Source organism: Euphorbia lathyris, chromosome 1 (genome assembly GCF_963576675.1).
Source record: "Euphorbia lathyris chromosome 1, ddEupLath1.1, whole genome shotgun sequence".
Taxonomy (NCBI): Eukaryota; Viridiplantae; Streptophyta; class Magnoliopsida; order Malpighiales; family Euphorbiaceae; genus Euphorbia; species Euphorbia lathyris.
In genome coordinates this window covers 101,423,559-101,439,177 of record NC_088910.1, presented here as the reverse complement: position 1 = coordinate 101,439,177, position 15,619 = coordinate 101,423,559, and the positions used below count along the sequence as shown (strand labels likewise).

General features: G+C 34.1%; 1 protein-coding gene across 1 annotated transcript; it reads left to right on the top strand.

The window, feature by feature from the left end:
* The first annotated feature begins 1,425 nt into the window (after positions 1 to 1,425).
* LOC136209159 (structural maintenance of chromosomes protein 4) lies at positions 1,426 to 15,514 on the top strand. Its single transcript, XM_066000554.1, has 28 exons — positions 1,426 to 1,732; positions 2,019 to 2,108; positions 2,320 to 2,421; positions 2,685 to 2,861; positions 2,947 to 3,077; positions 4,092 to 4,170; positions 4,255 to 4,412; positions 4,497 to 4,572; positions 4,738 to 4,866; positions 4,936 to 5,080; positions 7,464 to 7,594; positions 7,879 to 8,031; positions 8,116 to 8,305; positions 8,707 to 8,840; positions 9,914 to 10,072; positions 12,022 to 12,330; positions 12,414 to 12,590; positions 12,806 to 12,889; positions 12,966 to 13,175; positions 13,268 to 13,357; positions 13,451 to 13,572; positions 13,646 to 13,801; positions 14,097 to 14,204; positions 14,289 to 14,349; positions 14,545 to 14,679; positions 14,793 to 14,880; positions 14,971 to 15,043; positions 15,130 to 15,514. The coding sequence occupies exons 1-28, from the start codon at positions 1,577 to 1,579 to the stop codon at positions 15,248 to 15,250; spliced, it is 3,744 nt and encodes a 1,247-aa protein (XP_065856626.1). The 5' UTR covers positions 1,426 to 1,576; the 3' UTR covers positions 15,251 to 15,514.
* The last annotated feature ends 105 nt before the right edge of the window (positions 15,515 to 15,619 follow it).

Genomic DNA, 15,619 nt, shown 5'->3' with positions numbered 1-15,619 from the left:
TATATATAATAAAAAAATTGGGTTCTTTTTAAATCTAAATGGATATTATGATGAATTTTCACATGCACTTTAATGAGCAAGTAGATCTGCTCATTTACTGTTAAATATAGACTTATTAAATTCCTAAAGTAACAACAAGTAAACATTTATTCATGCAAATTAAATTCCTTTTTGTAAATAAGTAAACTCTAATTTAATTACTTTCAATTGCTTCCATTCTTTTCTCTATTCTTTGCAAGTCATACAATAAATAAAAGCTTAATTTAAGGAATATCTATACAAAATCAATCAATTTAATAACATACAATTTAATTAATGAAGAATTTGAAAATGAATGAATATTATATTCAATAGTCCAAGTGTTGAGAAATATAAATAAATATATAAAAGAGTAGAGAAAATAATTTTTTTAAGAAAGAGCTAGATAATTTTTTTTTTAAGAAATATGTATTGTTGGTTTTTTTTTTGATGAAAAATATGTATTGTTGGTTTAGATCAGCAATAAGAATGTTTAACAAAAGAAATAAGATCCATTATTTAACTCATGGAATAAATAAACGCAATCAGAAATAATATCAGACAAATATGATAAAGTTTGATTGTTGCTTTTAATGACCTGTATCACAAAAAGACAATTTGAGTGTAGTTCCATATTCTTGTAATCGTTAACCTTCAGCCATGTCTGCTATGACCGGTTCAAAGCATCCGAACAAAGCTGCATGATGAGCGAACCTATAGACACCATTTTGCTCAAAATTAAAAAAGATAAAAAAATAATTGTAAAGGAAATCTCTTCTTTCTTTTATTTTTTTATTTTAATGAAATTTTCTCTTTTTCTAAAATTTTCAAAAACATTACACTCATTTAGGTCTCTAAACTAAAGTTTTAAAGTCAATTAAGATCCTAAACTATCAAAATCATCGATTAGGTCCATGAACTTAGCAAAAATCATCAATTGAGTCTTTATTCTATCCTAAAATCAGAAACTGTGACTATTTCATATATACTTTAATAATATGAATTTTAGGAAAAAGAGTCTAAAACTGTTCAATCGAATGATTTTCGATGAAGCTTTAATTGATGATTTTTATTTATAATAGGGACTAAATTGATGATTTTTAAGTAATTCAAACACTTAATTGATGATTTAATAGTTTAAAGTCTTAATTGACTTTGAAACCTTAGTTTAAGGAGCCAAGTATTATGCCATTTTCGAAACAAACCTGCCCCGAGTATTTTCTTTTTTAAGTGTAAATCAGCGAAACCAAGTTAGCCCGACCCGACCATAAATAGGTCCAGGCCTTAGTGATACAATAAGTGAAGGCCATTTTCTATTGGGCAATATTTATCAAAGATGAAGTCCGATCCGATCCATGAGTCCATATACTATATTATTGGAATTCATAAAGTCTGACCAATTTTCAAATTCCCGCCAAACAATCCAAGCTTTTCTCACTTTCTTTTCGAAATGATTTGAACTTGGGTATGTAGTACAGTAGACTGAAAAACAAAACAAGAGAGCAAGCGGTCTGATATCTGGTGAGTTGAGCCAAGTAGACATCAGCTTTACTCGGAAATGGAGATGGAATCGGGGAACGAGTTCACGACCACCAGCTCCGACTCAGTTAGACCTGGTGGATCTTCCAAAACCCCAAGGCTTTTCATCAAAGAAATGATTATGAGGAACTTTAAATCGTATGCTGGGGAGCAACGCGTTGGTCCTTTCCACAAGGTAGGCTTTTACTTTTTGCCAATTTCTTTTTCTCTTTGATTTGATTTTTAGGGTTATGTTGGCTGATGATAAGTTGGAGGCTATGAAGCACGATTCCAATAATTTCTGATTTTAAGTCTCTTAAATTCAAATTCACCCACTTTTGTTGTGTTTTTTGTTTTTTAAATTCCAATTGGGAATTATATGAAAATCTCTAAGCTTATTGTTTCTTCTCATTGCTGACCATGGAATTATCCTGTTCAATTATAATTTCATGTTTTATTATACCATTTTTTTTGGGTACCAGAGTTTTTCTGCAGTGGTGGGTCCGAATGGGAGTGGCAAGAGCAATGTCATAGATGCAATGTTATTTGTATTTGGAAAGCGGGCAAAGCAGGTATTTTTACACTTTCTTCATTTGCAATTTAAGATGCAGATATTTATGGCTGCCGTATTTGGAAGTGTGTTCTTTTCCCTTTTGGCTGCCACAACTGTAAACGTTAAACTTCATTCTAGCCTCTATATCCACAACTGTAGCAAATTTATGTTCTTTTGAATAATTATATTTTTTCAGTTTCTGGCCTGACTTTGTTATGTCAAATATGCAGATGAGACTTAACAAGGTTTCTGAACTTATCCACAATTCAACTAATTACCAGAATTTGGACAGTGCTGGTGTTTCTGTTCATTTTCAGGAGATAATTGACCTGGTAATTTAAGCTCCCAATGTCTCCTTAAGCTTATATATTTGCCTCTTTTAAGTCTTAGATTTACCATCTTGTTCATCTCCTGGAAATTGTGGCAGGGAAAAACATGTAGAAAAGCTAGTCTCTTTGGTTTTCTAGGTTTTCCCCAGTGAGGAAGTGTTGTGGTTTCACTATCTCATTTTTTTGCTTTATAATGTCTCAGTAACCAAAATAAAATTAGATTGTCAATTCATATTCATTTCAAACTAAGTTCATACTTATTATAGGATGATGGCAACTATGAACCTGTCCCAGGAAGTGATTTTGAAATTACCAGGGTTGCTTTTCGAGACAATTCATCTAAATATTACATCAACAATCGTGCAAGTAATTTTACGGAGGTCACGAAAAAGCTGAAAGGGAAGGGGGTTGATCTTGACAATAACCGTTTTCTGATTCTTCAGGTTTTGTACTTGCAACATAGCAGTTTTAATTCGAGTAAGAAGTTAGTTTTCACTGGTTAAAAAAATTTGTTGCTTGCTGTTATAGGGTGAAGTTGAGCAGATTTCATTGATGAAACCCAAAGCTCAAGGACCCAATGATGAAGGGTTTCTTGAATATATGGAAGACATAATTGGGACTGACAAGTATGTACAGAAGATTGAAGAATCATCCAAAGAGTGAGTATGTTGACCTTCTATAAATGTTGAAGAATGACTCATGGTGCTGATTCCAAGTTTCAAATTCTAATTCTTGATAAGGATCAACATAATCTGTGTATGTGCAAAATAAAAACAACACTTGTTAGTTTTGTAAAGCACTCTATTATGGGACGTTCATCTCTTGATTGCAAGAATTCAGTATTGAAATTGATACTGGGCGATCTGAACTCATATTGTCACAGGTTGTTAATTCTTGAATTAGAATGTCTTATGGATTTTTTAACCCATTATTTAATAGCCTTGAATAACCATGGATAAAATAGTTATTATGATGCGATGTATACTGCTGGTTGTGAGGTTATTGTAGCTGCAAGATTGATGATCAAGGTCATAGATATACTGTTGTGATGATAGGTGGAGTAGTAGAAACTGTAACTGGATAGCGGTGATGGTTAATCAAGACTGTCTTGACCATGGTGCAATTGTTTTATTGCTGTTATAATATTGGCTATCAAATATAGTGGGTTCATGATGGTGGTGACTGGTTAGCTAGAGTAATGGCAAGTTTGTTAGGCTAGCAATGATGCGGTGGTATGGGATCCAAATGAAAAGTTATAAACTCAAGTAATTTCCTATTCTATAAAGAAAATTTGGAAGTAATAGCAAGTTAACCAAATTGTTTTTGCATGTACTAATTTATTCTTTTCATTTTCCTTGGAATACAATTGAAAACTAAGTAAATCACTTAAAGGCTATGTGACAGGATTGGTGTCTAGTTTCTTAAATTGTTGAATTAAGCTGCCAAGTTGGTAAAATTTGGAAACTTAGTCTGCAGATGCAAATGCATGTTCCATTGATGAAGCAGTGGCAATTAAATTGTGTTTCAATCCCTTCAACAAATATTTGGCATATCAATAGCTCGAGGATGATAACTGCATTTTTTTAGCTAACAATATGCTGTAAATAACTTTACAAATTTGTTTTCATACAAGCCATTTCTAACTTGCATTTATGCTTGCATTGGTTTTATAGGTTGGAATCCCTTAACGAGAAAAGGTCTGGAGTGGTGCAGATGGTTAAGTTGGCTGAGAAAGAAAGGGATGGCTTGGAGGTTTGTGTACCTTTTGTTGTTCATGTTGTTATTTTAATATATATTCTTAATTAATTTCTCTTTTTTTTTTTTCCTGTTGAATAGGATGTGAAGAATGAGGCAGAGGCCTATATGCTGAAAGAATTATCATTTTTAAAATGGCAAGAGAAAGCTACAAGATTAGCTTACGAAGATAACAGTGCAAAAATGGTTGATATGCAAACAAATGTGTCTAGCCTGGAAGAAAATTTAAAAACTGAAAGGTTATTTGGTTATGATTACCTACATTTGCATTAAATTCATTCGCTAGATCTGTAATATATTGAAGATCTTATTGATGTATTTAGGGCGAAGATTCAAGAAAGTCATAAATCATTGAAGGAGCTTGAGGCTGTGCACAAGAATTTTATGAAAAGACAAGAGGTTTGTATGGCATTCATTTGACTCTCTTTAATAATCATTGTCAATCCTCGCTTCCTAAACAATAATACAGTAATACTCGTTTGTTTATGTTTGCGCTCTTTGCGATGCATATATTTAATCTTGTTTTATTAACAAGCAGTTATTTTTCCTTTGTATTGAGTTCAGGAACTTAACAATGATCTCAGAAATTGTAAAGAAGAGTTTAAGGAATTTGAAAGGCAAGATGTTAAATACCGGGAGGATTTGAAGCACAAGAAGCAGAAGATTAAGAAACTCGAAGACAAACTTGAAAAGGTAGGTGAATGATGAATTTTTTCAGCCATTGAAAATATGTAGCATCTAACATATTTTCATCCTTTGCAGGACTCGGCAAAGATTGAAGACTTAACAAAAGAGTGTGAGAACTCAACAAATTTGATTCCAAAACTTGAGGAGAACATTCCAAAACTGCAGAAATTGTTCTTGGATGAGGAGAGAATACTAGATGATATTGTAGAAAAGTCTAAAGGTTCTATCTTTTCCTTTTATTTTAATTATATATTTTTTTATTTCATTTATTGAATATGCTTTGCGAGGGCGAGCCTTGGCGCAACGGTAAATGTTGTTGTCGTGTGACCAAGAGGTCACGGGTTCGAGTCTTAGGAGCGGCCTCTTGCCAAATAAATTGGCAGGGGAAGGCTTGCCCCCAGTACACCCTTATGGTGGGACCCCTCCCCGGACCCTCGCTCAGCGGGGATGTGTAGTGCGACCGGGCCGCCCTTTTTTTATTGAATATGCTTTGCCTTAAATTTCTTTGTAACCTATGCTTTCTCAAACAGTTTAATATGTTCATATTATGGTTGCTGAGTTTTTGTTAATGAAGTAGGTCTGAGATCTAGAAGCATGGGGTTTAGGGTGCTTGTTTGCTGTTGGTATTCCTACTTTGTTTATGTTAGGACTGAGGAGCATTTGTCAATTGGGATAAATCTGCATATGGACCAATGACCATGTTAAGAAGCATGTTCATGTGTTTGATAGCTCTTTCAGCACATAACCTTAAGGTTAATAGGTTTTTTCAACTTATATCCTTTACATGGCTTATACCTTTTTTTTTTAAATATGCAGGATTTTACTCACTTGCATCCAAATAATACCTTATTAACTTCAACTAATTTTGGATGTGAATTGCACCAAATGTGCCCATTTTATAATTAATTAAACTTTATATTGAGTTGAGTCATGACTACATAACTCTCACTCACACACACTTGTCAACAATCTTCCCCTCAAGCATGCAATTTTGAATCTCTTGCATATTGGATTTGGGTCTTGCTCCCCCTTGAACGAAATCCTCTCTGAAACCTACAACATCACTAACAAGAGTTCACGGCTCTTTGCCATTTTGCTCAGCTCAAACTCAACTTGGCTCCATGCTTGTCCAATGTCAAACCATGGGCTTTGATATTGGATGTTATGTTGGGATAATCACTCATGGGCTTGACGGTACATAATTCCAACCCAAAATTTCAAGGTATTAGGTTGAGAGGTCATTCTCAAGTCAACTTATATAACTCTCACTCGACTTGTATCTTTGCAATATGAGATTCTCAAACTATCAGGTTCCATGTTCATCCCTTGTCGAACCATCTCTGACGCTAAATTTTTAAGACCAGAGAAAACACACTCGTGGACTTAACACTACATTCCAACACAAAATTACTAGATATTAGGTTAATTAGGTCATGCTCAACATATATATCATTCACTTGACTCATATTTTTCTGATGTGAAGATTCTCGCTTGTTCCAACTATTCGACAGTTGAAGTTTGAAATATTCTAATAAGTTCAGAAATTTAATTATATTGTAGTTAGGTGTGAGGCTATATAGAGTTCTATCTTGTTATTTTGAAGGATATTTTGGTTTTATTAGTGTGACTTTAGTTCTTCCCATGTGCAAATTGTTCCTCAAAGCCATGATTGAAACTCATATTATAAATATCCATCTATGGTTTCTTTAATTAGGTTTCTTATTGTGAAATGAAAAGATTGCTCTGTTTTTAAATTGTAATTTCAAATGATCACATTCTGAGGTTGTGGTTTTATAGCAGCTAGTTCTTTTTTGTGTGTTTAACAACAAGATGGCAACATCAATTGATACAAGGGAAAATTCCATTTCTTTTGTACATTTCATTGTTAGACAATCCTTTCAATTTTATTTTATTGCTTGTTATGTAACATTTTCATGTTTCTACCAGTTTTTCCAAAAATAAAATAAAATAAAGAAGAGAAAAATAGCCTAATCAATTTGAACATTTACTTTCTCAATGTGTGAGCTTATAGATTTTTATTTGTACATTGGTGTTCTCTGTAAGCTTGAGAATGAAAATATATCAACTATTTTATTTAACACTGCTGTTTAAATGTGAAGAAAATAGCTAAATGATATTTTTGTGAAAGAAACAAATAAAAGTTACACCTGAAAATATGCTCAGAGTTTTGGTTTTTTCTGAACATGCGACTTGTATTTTTGTCAATTAGCTGGAATCAGTATGAATGTGAAAAGTTAGGGTACAGATTCCAAATTGATAAAATTGCAAGAATCAACTAAAGTTAACTCAAGCGCAAGCTTTGGCTATACTTGGTCATTAGATTGAGTGAATGTAAAATATCAATTGAGTGTGAGAGAACTATTTTCTCTATTTGAGTGTGGCTTTGACATAGAATTCTCTTGTTTACTTTTATTCTTTGTGATGTGTCGGTGCGTTTCTCTCTCCTTCATGTCTGTGAAGAACTTGTGTCGATTATGGAATTTAAGTTCTTAGAAGAGTGTCTTGATTTTTTGTTCTTTGTTTTCTTAGCAATACACTGAATTTTAAGCTAAATATATTTGTTATGGTTGGTTGATAAACAGTTGAAACTGAAGGATATCGCTCTAAGCTTGTAATGGTTCGTGCTGAATTAGAACCATGGGAAAGACAGGTCATTGATCACAAGGGAAAGCTTGATGTTGCATGTACTGAATCGAAGCTCTTGACTGATAAGGTGGCGGATTTATTTTTTCATTTGATATGTTAGTGATGTGCTTGGAATATTCTCTGATTTCTAGCATTTACAAGGATATGTCAGTCTGGATACCAAACCAAAAGGATATTTCAATCTCGGTACTAGACCTCTTGTGAGCTGACCTCAGAAAGAAACATTCATTCTTTTTAAACTGTTGCATTGCATGGAGTTAGGGTCATAGTTTTAACTTGTAACCTAGAAGTTTCCTGTCTGTTAAAACTGGTAGCAGAAGTAATACCATATGTGCTCGATTGCTGTTTCAGCATGAAGCTAGTCGTTCTGCTTTTGAAGATGCGCAGAAGCAGATGGGTAATATTTTGGAAAGAATTGAAACAAAAGCTTCAAACATCGCAAAACTACAAACTGATATAGAAAAGCACCAACATAAGGCATCAGAAGCTCATAAAGTGGAAAAAGTTCGTAATTTCTGATTTATTTTTCACTTATTTGTACACTTTTTCCTTAGTTATGGTATAGTGAGAACTCTCATCTGTTTCCAGGAATGCATCAAAGAACAAGAAACATTGATTCCACTAGAACAAGCTGCGAGGCAGAAGGTTGCAGAACTTAGATCAATTGCTGATTCTGAGAAGAGTCAGGGCTCAGTTATGAGAGCAATATTGCAGGCCAAGGAATCTAATAGAATAGAGGGAATTTATGGTCGAATGGGAGATTTAGGTGCTATTGACGGTGAGTGTCCTCAGGTTTGATCAACTGGTTTATTTTCTTAGTAACTTGTGTTTTTCACTATGATATAGTGATACTGGATTTAGTTTACTAATGTGGATTGAAGGTATAAGTTTTCAAGGATTGATTTTCTTATACTGCATGTGTGTTTTTCATCTCCTGTGAAAAACTATATGTGAACATTTTGGTTGCAAAAACTTTCCTTAATGTATGTAGCTGGAAATTTTAGTTCCTGCTGAAACTCCAGTCTCGTCTTTCTTTATAGATTTTAATTCTTCATGTTTTATAAGCTTTTCCCTCTCCACATGAAAACATTTATTCTTCTTATCCCTTTGAAAGTACTGATTTGCTAAAAGAATGTGTGGTAGTGGATTCACATTTGTGTACAAATTTTATCTTTGCAGCAAAATATGATGTTGCCGTATCGACAGCCTGTTCAGGACTTGATTACATTGTGGTAGAGACAACTGCAACAGCCCAAGCATGTGTTGAGCTCCTACGAAGGGAGAATCTTGGAGTTGCAACTTTCATGATATTGGTATTGATTGCATTCGTGACAGTACTTATTTCATTAAACATTTTGAGATTGTTATGCCTTACTGCTTAGGCAGTAGGTGCTTGCTCAGTCAATTTATTGCTATGACCATGGGTACAAAACTTAGGATTAGCTGGACATTTGATGATTAAAGATTAAGTATGTTTGTTGCTACCACTCTTATAAGAATCTTACGATTCTATTCAGCTGTATTTCGAGCCGGATCTATAGGTGAATCTAAATTATTAAAAGAAGCGTACGATTCACGATTCGAATCATACGATTCTATTCGATTTGATTTGTCTCTATTTCGAGCCGGATCCTCATCACTGTTCAACAATACTAACTACTAAAGTCACTCTCCTCTAGTCCGATTGTTATTTATTTGGTTATCAACTCAAACTAGTTCCATTCAATCATTACGGTTAGGATTGCATTTGCATTAGATTTGAATTTTAAGTAATTGGTTGATATGATTTCTTTTTTGACATTAAAATTGTATTTTTAAACTAATATTTGATAATAATTTGAGTTCAACAAGGTATATATATATATATATATATATATATATATATAGTATTATGAAATTGAACCGAATCTTACGATTCATGAGTCACAATTCACAAAACGTGGATTTCGATTCACGAGTCGAATCTCAATTTGACAACTATTGTTGCTACAACTTTGACATCTTGCTTTACTTAATAGTTTCTGTCAAAGATTTGAATTTTGACAGTATGAACTTATTTGGCAGCTTCTAAAATGTTGTGCGAATAGCTGTGACTATTTTGTCCAAATAGGTTGATAGTTCAACAAAGCATGTACTAAAGAGAAACACCTAGTTAATGCAACAATGGTGTAGATCCTGTCATTTGCTTTTCTGCATCCAAGTATTTGTGATGGTCTAATAATATTTAGCTTGCTTTCACCAGTAACTCAAAATTTCAGGAAAGGGTATTGGGTGGTCATATTTGATTGCTATGACTTCCTAGACATGAGTTAAAAATTGATTATAGTTGCTTTGTGCTTTATATACTTTTACTTTTCAATTCATATTTTCCATTTCCTCAATGCAGGAGAAGCAAGTTGACCTACTACCAAAGTTAAAGGATAAAGTAAGCACTCCTGAAGGGGTTCCACGTCTTTTTGATCTAGTAAGAGTTCAAGATGAAAGAATGAAGCTTGCATTTTATGCTGCTTTGGGTAACACTGTCGTAGCAAACGATCTAGATCAGGTATTCAAGCTTCTTTATGCAAGCTCATACTAATTATTTTCTTTTTGTATGATTGCTTGAAAAGTTCCAAAATACATGTCTAATCGCTTTAACATGGCTAATCTCATAGTTGTTAAAGGCACGCCTGACCCTAGGCCCAGGTCTTAGCACCTCTGTAGCAGAGAGGGAGACGATGTTCAGCAGGCCTGTGGCTGCGGTGCGCCTTGTCTGAAGCGCACCTAGGCGCATGGATAGGATTTTTTTAGGGTTTTGAATTAGAATAAGTTGTTCTAATCTCAGCCCTATAGCTAAGTACTTAGAATAAGTTGAGCTAAGCTGAGTTGAACATATCTATATCCATATATGGTTCACATGTCTAAACGAGTCAAAATCTTTATCAATACATTTAAATTCTAAGTCAGGTGTAGGTTTATTTAAAAATATATTATTAATATGGGCATACAAATTATTACTATGGTTTTCACAACAGTATTTTGATGAAAAAAGATATGGTTAGAGAAGAATTTTTCAGATTAGTATCATCTTTAAACCTTGAATATAATGATTAAAAATTACAATGATTAAAGTAATCATATAACAAGCTGCTCATTATTCAAGTTTGACTTGTTTATGGAAAAAGCTTCAATTTTGCTTGACATTTTGTTGTGTATAATCATCTACAAGCTTGAATGAGTAACTATCAGGCTGTCACTAGCTTGAATTGTTTCAGCCCTAAGAAGAACTTCTGTTGATGTCATCTATAGATGAAGGGAATGGAGAAAAAGAAATTTTATATGGCTGACAATCTGCAAAGGGGTGAAAGCTTAGTTGAATTGAACAAGCAACTTTTCCAAAAGATTGTATCTCATTTTTTGATTGATCTGAATTGTTTTGCATTGGGTGCGGCTATAGAAGCTGGCCTGTCAAAATAGAATACTGCATACTGAGTCTATATATTAACTTATTTTCTGCCTTTCTTTTAATTACTTCAAAAACTAAAGATTATTGAAACCCCTGAGCCTGCATGAAATACACTAATTTACTCAACAAGATGTTATATGCTATTAAGAATGAACTTTTATGCCATTAACTTCTAGGTACTTTCTCAAGTAAACTACAAATGGAATCCCTTGTGAATGAATAATACAGACGCACTTTAATCTGCTAGGTAAGAATAACCTAAGAATAACCTTTTATGCATGAGCTTCTAGGTACTTCCATAAGTAAACTACAAATAGAATCCCTTGTTAACGATACAAAATATAATGAATTCTAATATGCTTCATCTCATGTTATGAATAGTTTCCATTAACGATGGCAACGGGTAGGGTACCCGCGGGTAATGTCATTCCCAAACCCTTACCCTTTTATTTTTTAATTACCCGTACCCGTCCCATTACCCTAACGGGTATACTTTTTGCATCCCATACCCTTCCCATTTAATTCGCGGGTACCCACGGATACCCTTACCCGTTAAGAATCAATAAATAAAAAAAATATTACAAATTTAACAAACTATAAATTTAATAAATCATCAATCTAAAAATTGAATAAATTGAACCTTAATTAATAAGAATAAAGTAGCTTAGTGGTATCACTCAATTGTTGAAAAATAAATGTCTGGAGTTTAAATTTCATGTCTTACATCTAAAAAAACAATGATATTTATTAATATAATTTTTTTTTATGATGGGTAACGGGTACCCTAGGGGGTATTCCCATACCCGTCCCATTACCCTAACGGGTAATGATTTTGATCCCATACCCGTCCCATACCCTTTTATACAGGGTACGGGTAGTCCCATTAGGGTCGGGTAGTGCCGGGTACCCGCGGGTACACTACCCGTTGCCATCCCTAGTTTCCATAGTCTTTGAAGGTATTTTGAGAGCATAATTCTGTTGTCTTCAAATATACTGTTTAAGCTTAATCTGACGAAGAAAGCTCAACTTTATTGATTCTGAATTTATAGGCTACACGTATTGCATATGGTGGAAATATGGAGTTTCGACGGGTAGTTACACTTGACGGGGCCCTTTTCGAAAAATCTGGTACGATGAGTGGTGGAGGAAGTAAGCCGCGTGGTGGTAAAATGGGCTCATCTATCCGAGCTGTGAGTGTTTCTGGTGAAGCTGTTGCAAGTGCAGAGAAGGAGCTTTCTACTATGGTTGATAAATTAAATGGCATCCGTCAATTAATTGCTGATGCAGTAAGAAGTTACCAGGCGTCAGAGAAAGCAATTACGCACTTAGAAATGGAATTAGCCAAATGTCAGAAAGAGGTAGCTCTTCTGGTTAAGTTCACATGAGTTTGCTTTAGCTGTTGATGATAGAACTTAGTTCTTTTAAACTAACTCTCAAACAGATTGACAGTTTACATTCAGAACATGGTTATCTGGAAAAACAACTTGGTTCCCTAAAGGCAGCATCTCAGCCAAATAAGGATGAACTTGACAGGCTAGGGCAGCTTAAGGAAATGATATCTTCAGAGGAAAAGGAGATCGATAGACTGACAAAGGGGTCTAAAGATTTGAAGGAGAAGGTATATGCAATATGCAGAGTCTAAACATTCTGGAAACCAAGATAACAATCCTTGTCTGTTTTATTACTGATTTGTGCTTAATTTTTTGACTCTCTTAAATCTTTGAATTTATTCTTGACTTGCAATTGACTTGAACCAAAATTCCATGTATTCTTTAGTTTTGCCACTGTCAAATTTAATTCATTAAATAATAAATTGTTTTTTTTTGTTTATAGGCTGTGGAACTCCAGAATAAAATAGAGAATGCTGGTGGTGAAGCATTGAAAGCACAGAAAACAAAGGTCAACAAAATTCAGCTGGTAAGAACTAACATGACTTCATAATCTCTAAATTGCTCCAATTTTGTTTGTTCTAATTTAAGTTACTTACCACCAGGATATTGATAAGACTAGCACGGATATCAACCGTCACAAGGTACAAATTGAGACAAATCAGAAAATGATAAAGAAGTTAACAAAGGGCATTGAGGACTCAAAGAAGGAGAAGGATAGGCTTGTTGAAGAGAAGGAAAAACTGAGAAATGTTTTCAAAGAAATAGAAGAACGGGCATTTGCAGTTCAGGAGAATTATGAAAAGACACAGAAGGTCTGACTTTTTCCTTAAATTTTAAGTTTCAACAAGGTCTGACTTATCAGGATAAGTTTTGCCTGCTGATACATGCCTTGCCTTTTCTGCAGCTGATTGATGAACATACTGAAGTGCTGGATAAAGCCAAAACTGAGTATGAAAATGTGAAAAAAGTTGTGGATGAGCTGCGGGCATCAGAGGTACTGTGCCACATCAAATTCTTTGGCTAATGTCTTTTCTTTTGGTCAAATGACTGGAATGGATCAGTTAGTTTGCATCTTGTCATAGGACAGGTTGATGCAGATTACAAATTATCAGATATGAAGAAAGGTTACAAGGAGTTGGATATGAAGGGAAAGGGTTACAAGAAAAAGCTTGATGACTTGCAGAATGCTCTGACACACCATATGGAACAGTATGTTGAATTGTTAGTTGTCTATTTTTGAAGCATTATATCAAACCTAAGCATGCTTAATTTTTGTTTGCAGAATTCAAAAGGATCTGGTGGATCCTGAAAAGCTTCAAATGACGTTGGCGGATGAGACTCTTGCTGAAGCTTGTGATCTTAGAAGGGCTCTTGAAATGGTAACATTGATAGAAGCACAACTGAAAGAGATGAATCCAAATCTTGATTCAATTGCAGAGTATGAATTTTTATTTTAACTTGGTATTTGGATATTCCGAAGCTAAAATTTTAGGATAAAGTATCAAATTGGTCCTTAAATTTGTACGCGATGATATACATGTCCCAAAAGTGAATTCCATCAACTTGTCATATTTGGTAAATTGGATATATGCTGTAATTTGATTGGTGAATCTGGAGTACATGAAGTTCATTTTGGGGCACGTTGATGGTTGCTTACAAGTTTAAGATCTGTTTGATACTTAATAAAAAAAATTCACTTCTATTTGCATCACCAAAAAACACTGGTAAAACAGATATCGTAAAAAAGTCTCCTTGTATAACGAGCGAGTGGACGAGTTAAACATGGTCACTCAACAGCGCGATGATATCAAAAGGCAGCATGATGAATGGCGGAAGAAAAGGCAAGCACATCTCCTGTTTTATGCATACTCCAGTTTTATCTCTTCCCAGTGGGCAATTGTTAGTCAAATTGGGTCTTTTTTCAGGTTGGATGAGTTCATGGCAGGATTTAATACAATATCATTAAAGTTGAAGGAAATGTATCAGGTTGGTGAAATTATCATTTAGTGTGTAGAACTGGTTGTATACATGTATGTTCAAATGCATGTTCTATTCTATCTTCTTTCATCTTTTTGCATGACTATAGACTATGTTAAACTACTGCATGTTTTGGTTGGTTGGTGGCTTGGTGCTGTCTTTGATTGAATTTACCTGTTTTTGGAACTTATGTCTTTGATATAGATGATTACGCTGGGAGGTGATGCGGAACTCGAACTTGTTGATTCTTTGGATCCTTTCTCTGAAGGAGTTGTTTTCAGCGTGAGGCCACCAAAGAAGAGCTGGAAAAACATTGCTAACTTATCAGGGGGTGAAAAGGTATCTCTAATAATAGTTGTTCATTTAAACAGTTTTTTTAATAAAATCAAATAGTGTTTTTATTTTATTTTATTTTGAATTATAGTAAAATTGAATCTCTTAACTATTTTCAGACACTTAGCTCCCTGGCTCTTGTTTTTGCACTTCATCACTACAAGCCTACGCCATTGTATGTAATGGATGAAATTGATGCTGCTTTGGGTAACTTTCATTGAACTCTTGAATGTTTACATTCATTCATTCTGTTACTATTTTATTTTTCTCTTACTCGTAGTTCATATGGATTGTCAGATTTCAAGAATGTTTCTATTGTGGGGCATTATGTGAAGGATCGGACAAAGGATGCACAATTTATTATCATAAGGTCGGCTCCAAGTTTTTTCTTTTTGAGGCTATAATTACCCGTTTACTTCTTTTTTAATTGTAATTCAAGTGACTTGCAATGTGCAGCCTTAGAAATAACATGTTCGAGTTGGCGGATCGACTGGTTGGAATATACAAAACAGACAACTGCACCAAAAGCATAACAATCAATCCAGGCAGTTTTGTGGTGTGTCAAAAGGCAGCATGATTCTGAACATGGTTTTTCGCAGTATGAATCAATGTAAGGAGCAATTCCATTATTATTTATTTTGTATAGGCCTGATTTGCACGTACTTGTAACTTTCAAATATCAACTCGATATTTATTAGAAATTGTTCGATAGCATACATGCAAATTGTACTCTGGATAGTGCATATCATCAGGTGTCCTTGGAATACTATGTAGATGCCATGACACACTTTTCCCATTTGTTAATCTTGAAAATAGATGGTTTTGGATTGAATGACTTCAAGACACTGCTATCTTGTGTATAGTTTTTGTCGCTTAAATATTAATTTGTAATATACATTAGCTTGCTCAGAAGCATCATGATCGAGCTTGAATGATCTTAGCTGGA